This window comes from Ammospiza nelsoni, chromosome 1 (assembly GCF_027579445.1).
Source record: "Ammospiza nelsoni isolate bAmmNel1 chromosome 1, bAmmNel1.pri, whole genome shotgun sequence".
Lineage (NCBI taxonomy): Eukaryota > Metazoa > Chordata > Aves > Passeriformes > Passerellidae > Ammospiza > Ammospiza nelsoni.
The window spans coordinates 66,261,124-66,282,024 of record NC_080633.1 but is presented as its reverse complement, the minus strand read 5'-3'; the positions used below and the strand labels follow the sequence as shown (position 1 = coordinate 66,282,024).

At 41.4% G+C, this 20,901-nt stretch overlaps 1 protein-coding gene across 2 annotated transcripts in view; it reads right to left on the bottom strand.

Moving 5' to 3' along the window:
- The window catches only part of ADTRP (androgen dependent TFPI regulating protein), a 30,252-nt gene extending 9,942 nt beyond the window's left edge, over positions 1–20,310 (bottom strand). For both annotated transcript variants that reach the window (XM_059480830.1, XM_059480837.1), the window contains exons 1-4: positions 19,992–20,310; positions 12,658–12,792; positions 11,138–11,239; positions 613–728 (exon numbers count right to left, since the gene is read on the bottom strand). In XM_059480830.1, coding sequence (XP_059336813.1) covers positions 613–728; positions 11,138–11,239; positions 12,658–12,792; positions 19,992–20,144 — 506 coding nt within the window. In that variant the 5' untranslated portion in view covers positions 20,145–20,310. The remainder of the gene's footprint in view (positions 1–612; positions 729–11,137; positions 11,240–12,657; positions 12,793–19,991) is intronic.
- Positions 20,311–20,901: the final 591 nt, after the last annotated feature.

The window sequence follows — 20,901 nt, the reverse complement described above, 5'->3', positions numbered from 1 at the left end:
GATTTAGTTTATTCTCTCAGGATCATTGTCCAGCAGGTTGGGGATCAGTGAGTGCATTGCTGGAAATGTGGGCAGTGTCCACTGGTGGACTGGGAGGTGGTGGTGGGTGGATGTCTCCTCGCTACCCACCAGTTTGCACCTGGCTCAGAGTATCATTTTCTGTCTCAAGTTTCTAAAACCAGCCACATGTCCCTGCCAAACACTGAACTGAGTTTTACTCCTCTCCTGCTCCCATGACCCCCAGACCTTTTGAGATTTTCTGGTTTTGCAGCAAGCAGGACAGTGAGTGGAGGTAAATTTGATGGTACCAGTAGAAGTAAAAACTCCAGCCCAAAAGAAATTACTCAAATTATCCCTGAATTAATGGCAGTTTAGTTACTTTCCTTTAAGAGGCCTTACAAGAGCAGGAGACACTGTGTGAGCTCTCAGGACCTATACTGTGTTTGAAGAAACCTGCCTCGCTTATGTTTGGAAATAGTTTTCATGAGTCTCAGTTGAAGTTTAAATTATTTCTCCACAGAAAAGACTGTGGAGAAATTTTGGTCGAAAGTACAGCATTTGGCCTTATTTTAAAAAGTAGATTACTTGGAGAAAAAAAACTTAAATTCTTACCAACTGATATACAGAAAAGCGACAAATCCCAGTAGGATCAATCCCTTCTTCTTTGCTGGGTAACGATGCGGCAAGGCAAGGAGTTCCAGGAGAGCAAATGGCAATACAGCTGTGTGCTGGGGATAAAAGAGACTCTGTCACTGACAGATCACAGTGCCTTGCCTTCAGTCATTGCTGATCATAAAGTTCAGGCACCTGCTCAGAAGTAAAGAATTATTTAACAATACTGAGAATAATTGCATAAAAATGTGCATTCTTCTTCGCATACTTCATTTTTACAATGAAGTATCCCTAGAGTAATAAGCACAAAACTTTTCTTGTTAATAAGATATAAAAATGAGTCTTGCCTGTAGCGTGGTCTATGTTTATAATAGGTGAGCTCTCCTTTTGCATTTTTTAATGCAAGATTTTTTTTAATATTTCCTATTACAGTACAAAAGATATTGAGCTCTATCATTTGTGCAGTTGAAGATGTCAGAGGAGTGCTCCTTGAACTCACTGAGTAATTGCTGAATTGCCTTCATGTTCTCTTCTAGTCATTATTGTACTTTATATAGTATTGTTTATTACTTGCTCCAGTGCAATCCCAGTGTGTTGTGCTTCCCTTTGTAAATGGAAAAATGGGGTTGTAAACATACAGGAGACTTCAGTTGGCTGTGATTGAAGGGGATGAAGAAACTTCAAGCAAGCTTATACCAGAATCAGAAAGGAGTTAAATTGATGGAGAAATGTGTTCTTCTTCTTTTTCTTTTTTTTTTTTTTTTCTTGTTGAAGAGTTTGAATTGCAGCTTCAGTTTCAAGGGCTTTAATGATAACTGTATGAGCATGGAGGATTTTCAGCTCTGGGCAGACAGTTTGGTGGCACTGACTGTTTTGTGGTGAGGAGCTGCCTCCAAGAGGGATGCTCCTCACCATGGGGATGCTGAGAGCACAGCAGAAAGCTTCTGGGCTCAGATGTTAAATGGGCAATGCAGGGATTCATGGGATGCTAATGCCTCAAATTTTTGACTGATTTGAAACAATTTTAGAAAATAATTTGCCTGGGTGAAATTTCCCCACTGAAAATTTTGTATTTCTTGTGCAAGCAAACAATAACTTTGAAATGCACTACCTAGGACAGATGGCTTAAACAATGTTGGGGAGCAACAAAGCAAAACTAGTCAATGAAATGCATCAGGAGAAAAACTATTGTAACAACTGTAGCTGATTAGCTGCTTAATTTCCTGGTAATTAAGTAAATAGTTTCATAGGTAGATGGGGGAGGTATGGAAGGAAGGCAACAGAGAAAGATAGATAGAGTTTTAAATAGAAAAAATGTCAAATTCAGGATTTTTTTTGTCTTTCTCCCTAAAGGCATAACCTGCTGGGTGTATGGTATGAAGATTTTTCTTGTCGCAAATAAATGGTTCTAACATTTTTAATGTACATGTTTTTCAGAAACTGTGGTCACTATCTGATATGGTAACAGTGTCAAAGTTTTACTGCCTTGTATTTATGCTAGAGGTTGTGAAAAATACACCTTAATTTTTTTAAATGCACAGTGAGCTATAAACAGCATGCATGCATTTAGCTATTTGTTTAAGAGATGGACATCCACTTTTGTCTGCTGCTTCCAAGTAACCACTCCCTGAAAGCTGTGCTCTTCCTGAGCCCTCGTACCAAAACCAGGAGCTGCAATTCATACTTGGCTATCCTTCTATCAAAATAACCATTCCATCTCAGGTATTCATTTTTCAGAGAAAAGAGATAGAAAATATTTCTTTTATGTTCCAATTGCTTTCAGTAATTGGCACTGTTCTTTTCTTCTGTTCTGTTTCACAAAGATATTCTTCAGCTCTACAACCTGCTTGGTTGATTGCAGAAGTCTCATATCAGTACAAGTGATTCCTGAATTCATTTAACCAGAAAAATATCTTCAGGGCACACAGTTTTCATATGTAATCCCTGTAACTTCTCTCAGTCAGAAATCTATGTTAAGCTGCTTTGAAAAACAGTTAAAAGAGTTTATTTTCCATAGTTGAACAATAGTTTGTCCTTGAACAAATCCCAAAATGTCCATGGCAAGGCAACAGTGGTGGAAAACCTACCCCTTGTCCTCATTTTTAGGCTTTAGCCTAAGCCTTTGGTGGGCACGGTGATTTAGAGCACCTCATTTTGGCAGGTATTTTGGAGCGTGCCCAGGAAAGAGCAGCACAAAGAGCCAGAAAGTATGAACAGTGAAGCAGCCCAAAGGCAGGCACAGAACCTGTGAATGCACTGAATGTGTTGTTGCATCTAGAGAGGAGAGGAAAATGAGAAGTTTCAAAGGTTTAGGAGATTGACGCAGTGATGGCTGTAAAGGGCGAGTGTTCCATGTCCATCTTGTCCCTGACCTGGGGTGAGTGGCTCAGTGTCCCACAGGAGAGATGCAGCTTCATGCTGGGAAGCACACATGCTCCAGCAGCCCACAGACAACGTGTGGACAGCAGGACACAGTCACAGGGAGAGGCTGGGGGTGTGAGGGGCAGCCTGCTGCTCAAACACGCCGTGCATCGGCACTGCTGCTGAGCAGCGGGCTGGTACTGCCTGCAACAGATTGCTGGCAGATCTGCTTTGTAGTTTGTGCTGGTTTACAAAAGGCTGATGTGCTTTACTACTCATTTTTGTCAGGCTCCTCCACTTATGTAGGAGTTAGAGAAAACACTTGGGAGCTTATAAATCAATAGAAGCTTGAAAGATACTGGCAAAACTGGAAAATGTGCCTGCTTTTGGGAATAGCCAGGAGTTTAGTGGAAGGGGTAGGTTGAAATTTCTGCTATTCCTGATTCAATGATCTTTCCACTGCTTGTAAGAGTGTTTCCATGTCTAAGGACAGCAAGAGCATTCAGGAGTTGGACTATCTGCCTCTTGTTTTGCAAATAGCTTCTTAAAGTTCTTGGAGCTATACTGATTTGGAAAAACAAATGCAAAAATAAAACAACCAACAAACAAAGAAAGAAATTTGTTGTGACATAGGAAAGCTGCAACCTTCTCTCTTCCCAAGTCCAGTGATGTCACTGGCCCATGACCGTGTGCTGTGTTTCGGTTCAAATAATTGCATCTTTTAAAATATATTTTGCCAAGTATATTCACTAGATGTGGTGGTTTTTTGTAGAGTTATTTAAATTTGCTGTTAAAATGCCTTCTTGAGACAGATTTCTACAACAGTTCTCAGCTTCCTCAAGCACTCCCAGGACAATTAAAAAAGAAAAAATTCTTATTTTCCCTTTGTAGATATAAAGGCGTTTTTATTTTCATTTATCCCTCTGCCCCCCAATTCCTTCTCATGTACACCCCAGGCTCATAAACATGTGGGAAAATCTTTCCTCGCACTTCTGCTATCCCAGAGCCTATTTCTGCCAAGCCAAATTTGTGCATTAACAGTAAAATCACAGAGGAATTCCTGTGCAATACCCAAGCAAGTTTATGACAGCAGATGAGTGTTTGTAGAGCAGACACCAAGGGAATGTGTGGATGGCTACAGGGCGCAGAGCCTGCCCCTCGCCTACGACACACAATTGGCTTTCCACATGATTTCCCTCTCACAGCCCAGAGACGTTGACTTTGGCAACATCATTAGTGATAGAGCATATATCATGGTTAATCAGATCTGCTGAAAGGCTATAAAGGCTTCTCATATCATTTTCTAAAAAAAAAAAAAGGAAGGATAAAAAAAAGATGTATTTTCTCATCTGCATTATTTTTAACTGTAGGTCTCTCGTGCATAGTCATTAAATATATTTTCAGTCCTACTTAGCAGCATTTCATATTCTTAAACTGAGCAGCACAGTATCTGTATGGGGCCAAATCAAAATATACAGTTTTGCCTCTTCCTTTAAAGAAAACTTTAATTATTAAGCTCAGATTGACACAGATCAAAACATTGGCAAAACTTGCTGGAAACAATGACTCATTTTTTATTTCAATTAACAGTTTCTCAGTTTCACATATAAACAGTGAAACTGTCAAAAATAATTATCACAGAGGGAGGGGAAAAAAACCCCACCTATTTCACTCCAAGATAAGGAAAACAGGCTAAAACAATAGCTGTGTGTACAGATCAGGCTATCAATGAACCCAGCTGAATCAGAGAGCTTTTCCCTACTCTTGGCAAGGATCCTGTTGGTACTTATTTTTTATGTTCTTTGAAATATTAATGTATTTATTTGTCTAACAACCTCTGTTTGTTGAGGAAAGCTTTCAACTTACAAATTTTGCAAGAGCAGAATTTTTAAAATTTCTTCCTTGAGTGAAGAGATAAAAGTGATGGGACTTTCAAAATTATCACAGACATTTAGCTAACCAATCGCACTTTTAGCCTAAATTCTGCTTCCAAACATTCCATTTTAAAATCCTTTGTGTCTCTTTTTGGCAGTCATTTTTGATTTTCCATTTGGTTTTAGTTTCTTTGCTTCCTTCCTGAAAAACTCAGGTGAAACTGAACTAGTTATAAAATTACAAATTTATTTTTGTTGCTCATACAAACTCTGGCATATGAATACAGGGGGAAGAATGTTTCTTAAACATATTCTGAACTTTATCTCAAATATTGGCACGTTAACTTTTCTCCTGCAGACAAGAACATTCCCCTGCTTCTTTACTTTTTGTTTCCTACCCTGTGTTGAATGTTTCCCAGGATACATTTCAGGTTCATGAGTTTAAGCTGAGATAAATAGTCCTCTCTGAATATTATTTCCAGTGTTTGCTAAGACCATATGGAATTTTTACTTCCCATATTTTGAGTAATTCGTGTATTTATTTAATGCTATATCCTCATTTCACCGTTGAGAATTCAAGTAAGAGCGAGCTTCCTGGGGCTGAGAAGGCAGGGTTGGGTAGAGTTTATGCTCAGCTGCAGGCTCCAGCCTGGGCTGAGCTTTGAGCCCATGAAAAGTCTCCCCAGAGCTGCTGAGATCACTGGTGCTCCTGACGCGTGTGTCGCAGCTGACTCGGTGTGACCTTGTTTGACTCCGGAGCGGAGGAAATGATGCCTCGCTTGACCAGAGCTGTTTGTTTCTAATTCGTCTGCATTTACATACCCTCCATGTCTGCTTTCCATTAACATGTGAGACTTTAGGGAAGAATCTTTTCACAAACAGTTACCACTGGCCAAACTAAACTCCACTGGGCACAGTTGGAGACCATCAAGTGCTTTTGAAAAACTGCCTGTGCTTCTCCTTTCAGACCAATTCCCTGCAGAGCCTGTGCGCTGACAAGCAGTTGTGGCCAATACTCGTGCTTCTCTCTTCCCCATCGGTATGTTACTGCAAAGCAAAAGGAAAAACCCACTTTGGTGTTGCCTTATGAGGCTCATAAGCCAGTGTTCATTGGATGTCCCTTGAGGTGTTTACTCAGATACTCAGCTCTTTGTTAGAAGATGTCCCCTTGTCTATGGAAATTTCCTTCAGTTGGATGCTTTCATGAACAATTACTGCCTGTGTTATCTGAGCATAATAAAACTAAACGACTTCCTGTCACCATAACCTCTGTTTAGTTTTTATACTCATAATTTTCCAAATCTCTGTATGGTCTCTACTTTCTTGGCTTAATTTTGGAACTAATTCCCTCTTTTGATTTGTTTTGCTATTATTTTGTCTGTGTTCAAGTGCCTCCTTCAAAATTTTCTTTTGCAGTCTTTCCCTATACATTTTTCTTCTTCCCTTAACCTCTCTTAATTTTTCCGGGTGGACAGGGCTTAAGCTTTATTGTTCATTTTATTTCTTTAACTAGTACCTTGCCATGTTTAGTTGAAGATATAATTCTCTCTTAGGGTTGCTACATGTCTTTTGTGTTTCCAACCATCAGTGCATTTTCAGGGAACCACGGATTTATTTTATGGATAGAGCAGGAGGCACGGGGAGTCCTGTTACTGAGCAGGCGTGTAGCAGATTAGTGAGGAAGCTATTGCTCAATTTAATTCCAGCAGCATTCCTCTCTGAACCATCAGCTACTACCTGTTTCTGCCCTTTCCAGATCCATTCGTTCTCACCTGTAAAGCAACATAATTTTTTTTCTTAGATGTGTAGGTAGTTTGGGAACATTATAGTGAAAAATGGATGAAACATTAGAGCAATTGTATGATCAAAGGTAAAAGAGCTTCAGAGATATTTTCTTGCCTGCACACATGCATTTTTGGGAATAAGGCCCTGGCTGAATATCCTATTGCTTACTAGCAAATGTTTTGTCTCAATGTCAATGCCAGAATTTTAATTGCCTTTCTCCCTGACATTAGATATGTAGTCTAAGAAACTGATGTTGCACTGCAGCTGGAGGCTGACATGAGACTGAAGTGACACATCCTTTGCTGTGGAATATTTTTCTCCAGCTGTTCCTGTGCAGGGAGGGTTACGGGGACTGCACCTGTGCACGCTGGGGTAGCAGCAGCCCGGGAGGATTCCCTGCCATAACATTTGTCTGTGAAACATATACTTTCTCCCTGAGGAAATGGGCTTATGTCAACAAAAATGGAAACTTCAAAAAAATCTGTGTAGTGCTGGGAAAAGCTAAGCATCTTTGCTCTTGAATGTGTGGGGTGATTAATTTTGTGTGCCATATTCCTCACACACATTCTTCTTCTTTTGCCAAAAGCTGAATGTAATTGGCAGCCTGTGAATGTCCATAGTTGCCAGACAGCTTAAAATTGAGATACTGTGAAATGCAAACAAATGGAAATGTTTCTCCCTTGTGTAAATATGCAAGAATTATTAAGCATTAAATAACGCTTGCAAAGAGAATCGTTTAAGATGGCCAAAGATGAACCTGAGATTGTTCTTGTGTACACACCTGGAGTAGGAGTCAAGTTAGAGTGGCCTGGACAAAAGGGTTCTGCCCTACAAACTGAATTTGTGCCCCCTTTTTTGGTTAGTGATGCAGCAGCTTCCTGAAATAGCTGTAGTAAGATGTAATCCTTCACACAGATACCCTCACATGAGGGTAAGAGTTACTTATATTCACATAACGTACATTTTTTCCAGATGGATGTAAATCACAGTAATCCAAAATACCATTTCTGTTGATGTAGATGTGCCCACACTGGGGAAGGTGAGGTATAGCTAGGTAGGCAGAACACAAGCAGCTTGTACATACCAAGAAGATCCAAGATAAGAGGGGACATAGTGAGTCCTGCTGGTACTCCTACTGTCAAGGCAACAGTGGCCTGCTTCAGTGAAGGAAAATTACTTGTATGTACCTTGCTTGTTCTCTCACTCCCTTATGTTTTCGTTTTTTATTTTCAGGTACAGCTTAGCCACAACAGGGCAAAGTGCAAAGGAGCTTCAGAAACTCAGGCAATGGGGAATTTGTTGTCATCTTTGCTGAAAGTCTGCCAGGTAAGAGATGTTTCTTCTGAGCTTCCATTTACCTTCCTTCCTTGTCTATTCTCAGCTTTATAGCTTACAATATCTTCTGAACATGCACAATTCATAACCATGTCAGTAGAGTGCCCGTGGAACTAAAATGCTGGTTTTTGTAAAGGTGAAAGCATAACACAGCTACAGGGTAAATTAGAAAAAGAGGTGGCCAAACTCAACTTAGCTGCAGTCTGAAAATAAAGAAAACTGCGCCAACAGACTGAAAATATAAATCTTCTTTTACAAAACACAATTGTACCATTTCTATTTTTGTGAACACATCTGCTCAACATTTATATGTATCTTTTGTTATAGATCAAAAATGTTTTTGAGTTATCTCTTCTGACCCACCAGTGGCCCACTTTATTTAGCATTCAATTCTGTCAGACCTTTCAAAGTGTAGTGTTCCCCAATACTGCCATTAAGTTGAATAATACATTCACATGGTTTAATCCAAGCTGTCTCCAGCAGTTAGTCTCCTTCTGGAGAGTATCCAGATGTTGCTTGAAAAGCGATGACTGGGAAAGAAATAAACAAATTCGCTTGATGAATTGGCCAGTGTATCTTTTGTCTCAGCCATCTTCCACTTCAAAAATCTTGTTCAAATAAAATAATTGTTCTTGAGACATAAGTAGAGTGGATTTTTTTCATCCCCAAAGGTCAAGGTTTAAAGATGGTAAAACATAATTATCCCAGGCAAACAGAAGTGGAAACTGAAGCCCAGCTTTTGGGTTAAACTCAGTAGAAAAGCAAAGAGAGAAACCTAGATACTCTGGAATATTTGGTCTCCTTCAACTATGAGCAAAATTCCTTTCTACATTAACCATCCCATCTGCAAAGCAAAATGTTTCTGTTCAGAGCGCAAAAACATGGCTAAATTGTAGCGCTCACTCTGCAACTCTGGGCTAGCAGGTGGGCAACAACAACTCTTTCCCATTGTAAGAGCAGTTCATGTGAGGAAAAAAATTGTTATTCATTTCTGCAAGGAAGGTGCTGCAGCATCACTACAAAGCCAAGGAGCTCAATATTCCTGAAGTGGATTTGCATGGTTATTTTTTAGGCTCACTCTCCAGTTACATAACAACATATGCTTTCCCTATGTACAATATTAAAATAGACTGAGATTAAAAAAAAAAAAAGTACTCCCACTGCAAATGATATGGCACTGATGGTTACTACTGATACACCCGTGTCTTTCTCCTCCAAAGCCAGCTCCATGCTGCTTCAATCTGCCATGAAATGCCTGTAATCTCAGAGCCATAATGTAACAGCAATATGCAAGGAAAGGAACCCAAAGAAAAAGCATCTGCTTGGCAATCAGAACTTGGAGATTGTCACTTAAAGTGTCCCTGGATCTCCTTAGTGTCTCCATCAGATATTTTGTGTTGGAAGAAGAAAATGCCTCAGCTAAGCCTGAAGGCACCTGTTGGAAGGTGTTCTAAAACACAACGATTGTCAATAGCAGGGATCCGTCTACGCTGGTGGCAGATGTTTTATGCTTGATAGTGACTGGAAGGAAAATTTCCTACCCAGGAACTGTCAAGTACAAGATGTCTGCAGTGTATTAAGAGCTTCAGAAATAAAATATCAGGTTGTGATAGAGGTTTGCTTTATGTGAAGTTTCTCTCTCGTCAAAATAATTTTCAGGAAGAATTGTTTTTCCTTTTTAACACTTGTTTTTGACACTTCTGATACAGAAAAGCTTTTTATTGTAGTCAAAATGATTCTGTTATGAAATGTAGATGTAGGTAAGGTAAGAAGATGTTATAACTGATATGTTTGAGGGGTTCCTGAAAAGAGTTCTTGCACATGAAATAAAAATGTATGCCCTAACACCTCTCAACCTTCCGATGTCATAAACAAATGTGGAAATGGAAAGGGCAAATTCTCAGCTGTGAGCCAGGATTAAAGCAAGCAGCAAAGCCTATCTTCTCTGAGCTTCCCTTTGTGCTACTCCCCCCTCCCCCCTTGCTCAGCACCTCCACCACTGTGAGAATTTTAAACCAGTTCCCCATACTAAATCCTGGACCTGAAATTAGCATGATGCTGAGGACATAAAGAATCTTTCATTTTGGTGGATGATGGTTTTCAGAAAGAGCAGAGCCCTTTTGCACCTGTGCAAAGGTTTGGACAGCCACAGAAAGGTCCTGGTGGAAATGAATTGGTGGACAGAGAGCAGGTGATGAGGTTAAAAGTGCATGATGGCTGTGGTTCACCACTCGGGTATCAGCAATGCGGACATGCCTCTGTGCGTTTGGATTCCAGTCACGCGACTCTGAATGCACCTGTCTAAATCAAAGGGCTGCTCAAACCTTGAGCTGTCCTCAGCCAGACACCCCAAACCCTCCCAGATTTACCTTCAACACTCACTGGGTACATCCACTGCAGTGGATGGCAAGGCACTGTTCTTAAGAAATGAAGTCTGGAGAGAAATGAGTCTTCTATGTGATTATTTCATACTTTTTGGCTTCTCTAATTCAGCCTAGAGCTGAACCTCTCCCTTCTCTCCCACTTCCCATTCGTCCCACGAGGCCTCCCTGACCTTGCAATCCACCCACAGTTTCCATGTTACTGTCAGCCTCCTTTCACTTGACTGATGAGAAATATGTGATTATTCAACACATCATAAAAACGGCCAGAGCAAATGAAGGAGAAATCTGGAAAGTATTTATAGAAAATCTGTAAACAATCATTGCAATCCAGCTATTCAAAGCTGTGCACACATTAGCTTATTAGCTGTAGACCTGTCAGATTCTCTTTTGTTATTTCACCTTTTTTAAAAATGAGGGACTGCTTTGTTACATTCACAGCTATTTTGTATTTCAGAGACTTAAGTTAGCAGACACTATTTCTTTTTTGAGCTAGAATAAGTGAGATTTTCTTTCCTTGTGACTACACATCATTTCATTGACTTCAGAGGTTTGACAAGCACCGATTAGCTGATGCTCCTTGTGTGCTAAAAGGCTTCTTGAGGCAGCTTCAAGCACACGCATCTGATTGCTGCGTACATCTCAACATCAGATTCAGATAAGCAGCAAGGAGGAGGTGAGAACGGAAAAGCTGTGAAGCCCTTCTGGAAAACGGCACAATGCAGTGGTGGGGCACACGTTGCAAAGTCTCCCTTTTCTCTGCAAGAGGCTGAGGTGTTTCTTACTCACCATAGCATGATTTAACCAGAGCGGGATGACTCCATCAAGGCTTTTGGGGTAAACCAGCTCTCTGTTGTAGGTATACAGTGTCCAAAAGGATACACACACAAACTGGAACCAAAATGCAAAATGAAAGAAATTTTAAAATGGAAGACAAACATAACTGCTAGGATTTGGTTAGTGCTTTCATTTCTGAGAAGGCAAAATGTCTCCATGCTTTTTTTACATGAAAAATGATGACACTGCCAGATAAACTCATGTTATCTCACATTTACTCAGAGATGCAGTGTTCTGTGTTGATACTGAGAGAAAAAAACCCCCTGCTTTATAAACTGCCAACACTGACATTTTCTGTGGAATCTGAGATTAGCTGATGCTTTTTTTTTCCCTCTTTCCCTTTCCCTTTGCAGATGGGATCTTCTGATGGTCAAGTAGTTCTCCTCAAGGGACTGTGTGTTAAGCCTTTATTTTGCTCAGTAAAAGAGTAAAAACAGATCTTGATAAGGCAGTTCACATAAACTTACTCTTTACCTTCACATCTCGTAAGTCTAATTCCTAAACTGCAGGCGAAAGGTGCACACTGTGGGCACCCATTTTTTCCCCCCAATAAATCAGGAATTACAGTGGGACAACTTAACGGAAGGAAATGATCCCTGGTATCAGCTACTGATACCTGGGAGCTGATTTGCAATTTTGGCCTGGCTTTGTATTTGAGCACACTTTGTGCTTGGGGCTAGAAATCAGGGGTGTGAGATGCTGGAAGAGTGAGCCTGTGCCAGAGTCCTGCAGGCATGGTGAGGATGCCTGGCAGGATATGAGAGCAGCATAGTGAACACCCTGACTCCATCCCTGGCAGGGCTTTTTTATGGAGCCAGCTAGCTGAGCTGCTTGTAGACCTTGTTTAAGCAGTGCTTCTCAGCCCTCTGAGATTCAGTACTGGCTGCAGGCATCACTCTCACAGAGAGTACCTACATGTATAAATAACCCATCAGTTCCTGTCCAACCCACGGCATTTTGATAAACAGCATTGTCCGTGAGGGAGTAGGTGATCCATGATGAATCTGACGTAGGCTGTGACTATAATTATTTTCTCCGTGAATCTGTTTCTCTCCAGTGCTTATTTAAAGTTACTCTGGCATCAAAGAAGGAGATGTGAGGTTTTGCTGCCTCTTAGGTACCCTCTTGTGTCCTCCTGACCTGTGCTGCCCTTTAGAGAAAAGCCCTAAGTTGATAAATCCACAGCTATTTGGACCATGAGATTAACAGAGAGGTTGCACCTCATTCACCCTTTGGGGTCAATCTGTGTCCACTTGAGGACAGCAACCCTCATGTTTGTGCAAGAGGCTTTGCTCTCAACCACGACAGGCTCAGCATTGTTTCTTCTTCTAAATGGTCCAAATCCATTCTAAATTCAATGGTAAAAGAAAACCTTTAGTTCTTATCTATTTCATACACATACTTCTGGTACTATAGACCCCTAATCATTTATGCAAACGTTATTTTCACATACAGAGACAAAGGGTACTTACTGTGGACACTGGGAAAGCCAGGACACTGAAAAGAAGGTCTCTGCTGGAAATTATGCACTTAGCACATCGCAGTTTCTTAATTAGTCTCAACACATCAGCCAGGAAGGACACCCCATAGAAGACAGCCTGCAAAACCTAAAGTAATTACACCTAATGAGGGAAACTCATCCAGCATTTATTAGCATGTTCCTCAATGAAATCTGTTCGTGCTCTTCAGGGAGCTGTTTTGTTCATGAGCTGCAAGCCTGTGTGAGGGAAATAGCTGTTGGCTCAATCTCTTTTACTAACCCAAACTGATTAAATGAAGTTGGTCAGGAGATAACTTTAACAGTATCCCAGTTAATAGATTAAACAGAGATGTTTGATGTGATTCAGATGGGTGAAGTGAAGGGACAGTTGAAAGCCAGCTCCATCATACTTCCTATGTTAATGGCTGACCACTGCATATATCTGAGCAGGAGGGAACAAATTATGCCAGGACATTTTTCCTGTAAAGCAATTGCTAGAGAGCTTTTCCACTATTTAGCCAACACAGGTTCTTCTTTCTAGGGACTCACAGTGCAATTGATCTCAGTGTCAAGTAGCTCAAAATGATCTAAGGTGAGAATTAGGTGCAGAAGTTAAAAATAACAGAACCTCTTTTGCTGAACTCAAAGGGATTCAAGAAAGGATTTCAAATGCTTAGAAGCAATAATCCAGATGTTTCAAACTAAAAATGAAGTTTTACTTAAGTTTAAATGAAACAATTTATAACTAATGAATTTTAGGTTTGGGAGGTTGTGTTTTGCAGTTTTTTTCCTTCCTTCTTTAAATCATTTATAGGTAGTGAGGGTGGGATTTTTTGGGGGGAGGACACTAGGAGGATTTTTTAAAGAATTAGATACATGCACAGTGACAAAACAGAGTTCTCCAAATTATGTGTAAAATTGTCATATTACTGTGGTTTAAACCAATATTGCTTTTCTAATTGCTTCATTTTCTCTCCTAATGCTACACAGCAGATCAAGATGAACCAGATTTGTCAGACACAAAAAGGCAGAATAGAACCTTGCAGAAAAATACTTCTCCCACTGTCTTGCATTTAGCACCAAGTCAGTTCTGTTCACTTAACTCATGGGGTGACCTCTTCTTTTTAAGGCTAGGTTGTCCCAGAGTAATGTAATATGGGAAATGCAGCCTACTGCAAACACTGGATCAGCTAGTGATGCTCAAATGGAAAGAGGGTTACAGCTTTCAGGATGAGATCTCTTTTGCCATGATCTTATTCTGACTCAGATATTTATTTAGAGCTAAGTCTCTGAAGTTGTGGCTGGGTATTTCATCAGTTTCTGAAGAAGCTGAAAAGGGTGGTGCTTGGGAGGGGACAGAATTAGTGCAATGTTTTTCCATCAGAAATTCCTTTATTATCAAAATATATGAGGGGAGGAGGAGACTATGATTTCATCATGCCTGTTGTCAAGCAAGGGCTTCTGCAAGCATTAGTTTCCAGAGACTGTCTTCCTGGGCAACAAAATTACTACAGTTTGCACTTATCTGCAACCATCCCCAAACATTTTGTTTCTTCCCAGCACAGGGAAAAGATACAGTCTTCCTTCCCTGTCCTTTCCACAGCCCAGAGAGCCAGGACAGTAAGTGCCACTGTTGGATTGTCCCTCTCCCTGTGCAGACCCACAGCAGCAGAGGTAGGGAGGCGCTGACACGGGCTGGGTAACTGGCCCAGGGTCACCCAGGACCAGGGACCAGAGGTTGTGCATCACCCAGCTCAGCTGCAAGGCCACATGTTTCCTATCAAGGCCTAGGGTGAACAGACATATCTTTACATTAAAAAAAAAACCCAAGCAGCTTCATCAGAACCCACAGAGGTTTTTGTTTAATTCTGAGGCACCCAAAGCAGCTCTTTTGAGTGTGACTTCCCCCTCCCCATTATCACAATTAGCAGACACTTTTTCAGTCAGTAGGGATTCAGCCCTCCAAGTCATGGGTCTGGTTCAGTAAAGCCCACGCTGGGGTGCAGTGTACTTAGACACAAACACAGGTTCAGCCTAAATGTCTGTCCCAGTTCTTGGTCTCACCAGGACACCAATACCGAGTCCTCAAAGAGCTAAGAAAAGCCTGGTAATGACCAGAAGCTCTTGTTACACCCTGTAGAGTCAGCAGTAACTTTCTGTAAAAGGCATGAAAAATGAACATGAGGGTGGTGACAGTCCAGTGACGCACAGTGACTAATTGCCAATAAAGCAATTAGGGAGAAGCCTGGTTCCCAGAGGATGGGGCTATTATTATCTTGTTCATGGTCAGCCTTACATTAATCATGGGGCAGGGATAGGCTGCTTCTTTCCCCGCTTCAAAATTACCTAAAATAAACATTACTGAAAAGAAACAGTCCCAAAACAGCCACATTCTCAGCCTGGTAAATATTCTGTTATACACAGGGGAGGACAATGTTATCTTCTATATGGAAAATTCTTATCTGAATGTGTAACCTGACCCATTTCTCCAGCTAAACAGGGGGAAGAACAACTCCTGAAGAAGTTTGAACTCAGCCTCAGGAGTTTGGATTTGTGCTGCTGTAACTCTACCCTTGTTCATCACCATAGTTTGAAAGGTGTTGCAGACAATTTAGTGATCACTCTGCATTTCCAAGAGCAATGGAAGGTTATACAAGTAATTTTCAAACCAGAAAACTGAACTCAGCTAGGATCATCCCTAATACTGCACAGTCTGGCATTGTACACCCCCAGTAGATTAAGATCCAAGCTCCAAACCCATGGGGGTTATTATTGTAAGAAAGGTGCATCCAAATCATGTAGCCTCCATTAAAGGGAAAATGTTTACATAAAAAAAATAAATATGTGAAAACATCAAATTATTCCAGATGTCCTGTGAATTTCCCAAGCAGCAGTGCTGGCACTCGCAAATCCATTGCAGGCACTCATGGAATATAAATCCACTGGCTGTAAATAGAAAGGATTCCCTAAAGTGTTCCCACACGAACAGAAGGAAGACTGGAAGCATTCAGAAAGCTAATGATTAACCCAAAGAGGAGAATATGGATATGATTATCCCTGCTGGAGAGAGGCTGCTTTCTCCTCTAGACCCTGCAGAGTTCCATGGTGCTGGGTGCTGTAGAAACATTTAATTTGGCCAGATCAATTTTCCAAACTGAGACTCACAGTGACAAAGACAAAGCTCAATTTTTATCTGGTGCAGTGATCAAAAGGGTGTTTCTGTTTAACTAACCTGACATGATTTACTTTTGTGTATAAGATCTTGCCATATGTGTATATTGAAATCGCCAACTAGTACAAATAAATTGGGCTCCAAGCTCTGCCCTTTAGGGAGGGATAAATCCAATATTCTGAGCAAGTTATTAGACATAAAAGTCAACATTTAGTGTAGACCCACATCCATTCACATGATAGTGTCTTGGAAAAGATCTTTACTAAATACTCGGCCTATTCTGAAATAAATACAAAGCAGTTTTCAGGACATTGAACAGTATTTTCATTATGAAAGACAAAAGTATAAGGAATAAACTGGGGCAGGAACACAAGTAATAGTTTTTAAAGGTGCAGTGTGCTCATTATGCAGTGATTTACTAATGGATTGTAAGCAGTGAGCAGAATTTTATGAGCTCAGATATTTCAGGCAATGAATGATTCTGCTTGCACTGTTTTGTGTCACAGATGAATGAAATTAATACAAAATTGGTTTTATCTGTAATTTCTGCTTCTTCAATAATGGGTCAATGAACCTCTTTGATACAAAGCCCACGTATCCTTTTTTCCCTCTTACAAAAATATTTCCTTACTGAATCTTGATTGCTATGATCATTAAGAAGATGGATCTGAAGCAATGTCACAGATGTAGCTCTCTTGGGAGAGACTAGCAAGGAATTGAATGAGGTGCTAAAAGAGGGTCATATCTAGAAGGAATTCTTCCAGCATCTCTCCAGCAAAACTGGGAGACAAGCAGCATTTCCATCCTCAGAAAATATTAGTTTTCCCAGTATTTATAATTCAGATTACAGTGAGGCGGCCAGAGCAGCTTTCCACAGAAAGAAATTTTTAAATGCTATTCCAAAGAAATAAGAGAAATTTTGGAGGGAAAATTTCCAAGTGATTCAGACAGGCAGTGCCAGAAGGCAGGCAATCCCAGTCTGGCAGGACACAGGCAGAAGAGCTGGACAAAGGCTGTCTCTGTGTTCCTGGCTCTGGGGAAGCCTCCAAGGCACTCTCCAGGCCTGCCCAGCACAGCAGATCCATGGAACCAGAACAGCCCAGTGTGAAGCTTTGGCCAGCTCTTCTTCCCCACAACCATAACTCCCAACATCCCCTGTTTTCCAGGGCTCTGTCCAGACTGACCAAAATTCAGTGTCTTGGATGTGCACCCAATGGACAAGTGTGGTTGACAGGCACCTCTTGTTCCTCGATGTTCCTCAGCAACAACAGGGAGTGGCTTAATGCCAGGCCATGGGATGAGTCCTTTAAGTCAAGAGGAGCCCCACAGAGAGCACCACAGCATGTGGGACATGTTGTCTTCTCACCCTTTTCCTCTCTTATACAGCAGCTCAAGAACCTTTTGCCACCTTTTTGCTGCTGCTTCACCAAAAAATGCTATCCAGTTCAGCAGGAGAAGGGGGTGACACCACTTCTTTCCCTAGTGCCTCTTCATTTTTTGGCAATCCTTTCTTGAAATAAATAAATCTCTGAAGAAGAAGGACTACCATCCATGAAGGAGTAATTTTGCACACCCTTTCCCATTGCCACATTTTCTGCAGGAGATAGGCAATATCTTCAGCCCAAACCATTTCCCTTCTGGCTGTCAGCTCCATTTCAGCATTGGGATCAGATCAATGAGTAGTTAAAATTTGGGAGTCAAAGGACTGGGGAAGTGGAGCAAGAGCCCTCTCTTATGGAGATCTAATACAACCTGAGCTGTTCAGCACATCTGTAAATGAGCTGGCAAAGGAGCAAATACTAAGGTGTACACTTATGTGAATCTGATGTGGGCTTTTTTCCTGTCAAAGTGACCTGACTGTAAAATTGCCAAAGAATCTCAGGATACTGAGTGCCTGAGTGATAAAATAGTAGGCAAAAATCAGTGTTGATAAGTGCAATGTAAAGCATTTCAGAAAAAATTAAAAAGCAGCTTCAATTATATATTTTTCAACAATGGATTCTATATTAGCTGTCACCATCCAATAAAGAAATATTAGTCTCAGTGTGGATTGCTCTCTCAACTTGCTGCCTACCAGTGATCAAAAAAGACAAACAGAGAGTTAAGAGCAGCCAAGAAGAATTAAACTACAAACAAGGAAACACCTGTAGGCCACTGTATCAACCCATATAGGCTCATAACTTGACTGCTGGGGCCTGCCCCACCTACTTCCTCCTGAAATTTGAAAAACTGCTGCAAAGGGTGACATGGATGCTTTAATGAGAAGCAATGCTTTGTGAAGAGAAATGAAAACAGTTTGGACTTCCAGCCTGCAGAAAACAGTAACTGAGAGGATAATCTAATGCCATTCTAATCTGTGGCAAAGAAAATGTGAACAGAGATGGATGATTAAATTACAACACAGAAATAATGAGGCATCCAGCTCAGCTGTCAAGGAAGCAGGTTTACACCAACAAAATGAACTGCTCTTTCACACAAGACACACTTGCCTCATGGCACAGAGGATAGGGAAAGTACCATCAGTATGAACAGGCATGTTTTTCCTTTAGATAGATGAAAGGAAGGCTTTGAATAGATATTAGCCACCTTAGCCTGGATTTATTTTTTGGCTGGCTATGCTAGTGGGACAGTAAAGCCATGGAAACTTCAGTTCATGCTTGTACATGCCCTTGCCTTGTGCAGCCTTTCCCTGATCATCCACTGCTGGTCACTAAGGGAAGCTGGATGACAATTTCAGTGAGTATTTCTTCATCCCATAATACTGGGAGATTGGTTACTTGCTTTGTCCTTTTGATCTCATGTTTTAGAGCTGGGTGGTAAATCTCATTATAATGGTGCCAGGGGATGGGGGTGAAGATGCTGTTTTGCCTGAAAGAATGGGTGGTATTTTAGTGGGGTCAGCTATTCCCCCAAAATGGCAATACTGATAAACAGGCACCATTGCAATTAGCAGTGATGCCACCCAACTGCAGTGATATATGTGTCCTCATCCTCCCATAGCTGGCTTGGCCACTGAGGAGAGGGCTGGGGCTACCAGAATCCCTGGGTTATTGTGGTCACTTCACTTGCCATTCACTGCCTCTTGCTTGCAAATGTTTCACAGAGTCACAGAATGGTTGAGGATAGAGGAAAACCAAATTCTCTGCCTCCCTGAAGGTCTCCAAAAGCCCCTCTTGGAGCTGGGGAACCTTTAGCCTTCCACTGAATTCCAACATAGGATGTCTCCTTCTGAAGGGTAATAGTAGAGACAAACATGCCCCATATCAGACCTCTCATTGGAATTTAACTCTGATGGTCACACAGAATGGATGAAAAGCTATGTAGGTCCCTGAGGTCATCCTTCAAATTAGCAAGTGTGCCTGAAATTTTTCCCTCATAGGAAACCTCTCCACAAGCCTGGTCTTTCCACCCCACCAGCACTACTTCCCTCAGTTGTTGATGAACACCCTGGACTCCAAACAAGCCTTCTCCCCTGGGTATCTCATGTACTTTCACTTTGAATTTCTATCCTGTGAAATATTAGAAGAACCAGAACACATTACAGTCTCTCTTTTTCTGTGTGCTTTTAGGAAATGTGCAGCCAGTTGAAAACACTGCTGACACTCATGTAATATCACAAGCAGCTCTCTCCACAGGCTGGAATTTCTTTCCCTTGTGTTCTCAACTGATTGTCAAATGAAGCAGGTACTCTGAATGGCCAAATTAGCAAGGTGCTCTGCTTTGTTTCACTTTTCCTGTAATTTAGAGGACATAAAAGCCTATTTAAAAAATTGAAGTAAAACTCCAAGCAGTGTTGAAATGTTTTGAATCAAAGGTTAGAAAACAGGCACCAAGCTTGTATGTGTCCTGGCAGGACATACTCCCACTTTTCTGTCCTCCTCCCCACTGACAATGCCTCTTTTACAAGGAGGCAGCTAGCTTTGAAGTACTTTCTGAAAACCAAGCATCTCACCAGTCAATATTCTTTCTGCATGAAACCTGTGAATACATTTCACAGCACAAGCACAGATCCCTCCTTGGTTTCCTTTGGGGTAAAAACCACCAAAGGAAGCAGTTTAACAGCAGCAAATACACCAGCTGCATATGTCTTGAGGCGCAGATGGCAGACAAACAAACAGACATATTGGTATCACTGTACAACAGGATTTGCTTACCAGATTGAGGACTGTCAAATATTTCCACTGCCCACCATAAAGGAACACTTCAGATGGCCGCTCCTCTGTTTTCACGTGTGCGATGGAGTAGGCAACGAAAAAGTACCAGACAAAAGCAAGGCAGTGGTACGTGGCGAGAGTAGAGATTTCCATGCTTCAGCCAAGAGCAACTGACAGCTGCTCTGAAAGCAGCTTTTCTCTTAAGGTGCTCAGTGCATGGGATAAGGCAAGGCAGGAGGGTTAACTTCAGAGCAGTCTTGGGACACGATGCCACTCTGCTCTGGTCAAAAGGAAAAACCACAAGGCTATGAACTTTGCTTCTGTTTGTTTCCCTTTTTACTTTACAAGATAGGCTGGGGGTGGGGGGGATGAGAAGAATAGGCTTATTCCCTGGATTTAAATGCCTTGCTCAAGATTACCAAAGATTAGTTGCAGAGTTACATAAGTTTTGGGTTGGGTTATTCTTTTGCAAAAGTGTGGGGGGAGTTTTGCTGCTGATTTTGTGTAACAGGCTGTCATGTGTCAGGTAGAGAGTGAAAACAAGTGGCATTTTCCTCACTTGCAGCTGTGTGTACAGCCATGTCTCCAACTCAGCTTGGGAAGCCTCTGTTTTTGACTGTTTTTGCCTCTTGCCAAAGAAAGAAGTGGGAAATGTAATGGTCTGTGAAAGAAAAGCCTACTTGATTTGTTGATAAGCTATGGAGGTGGCAAGGAAGCTGACAGGATTCATAGGCAAAGGTCCTTGGGGCTGAAAATTTCTCTGGCTGTTAATTTTTTTTTGGTGGGAAAAGACTCTGCCACCTTTATGCTGCTCCCAGCAGCTGGAATTCATCCCAGCTGTGCATGGCAGGTTAGACAAACCCTGAGTCACTCTGAAGCTCTGGCAGGGATAGAGACAACAGAGCAAAGG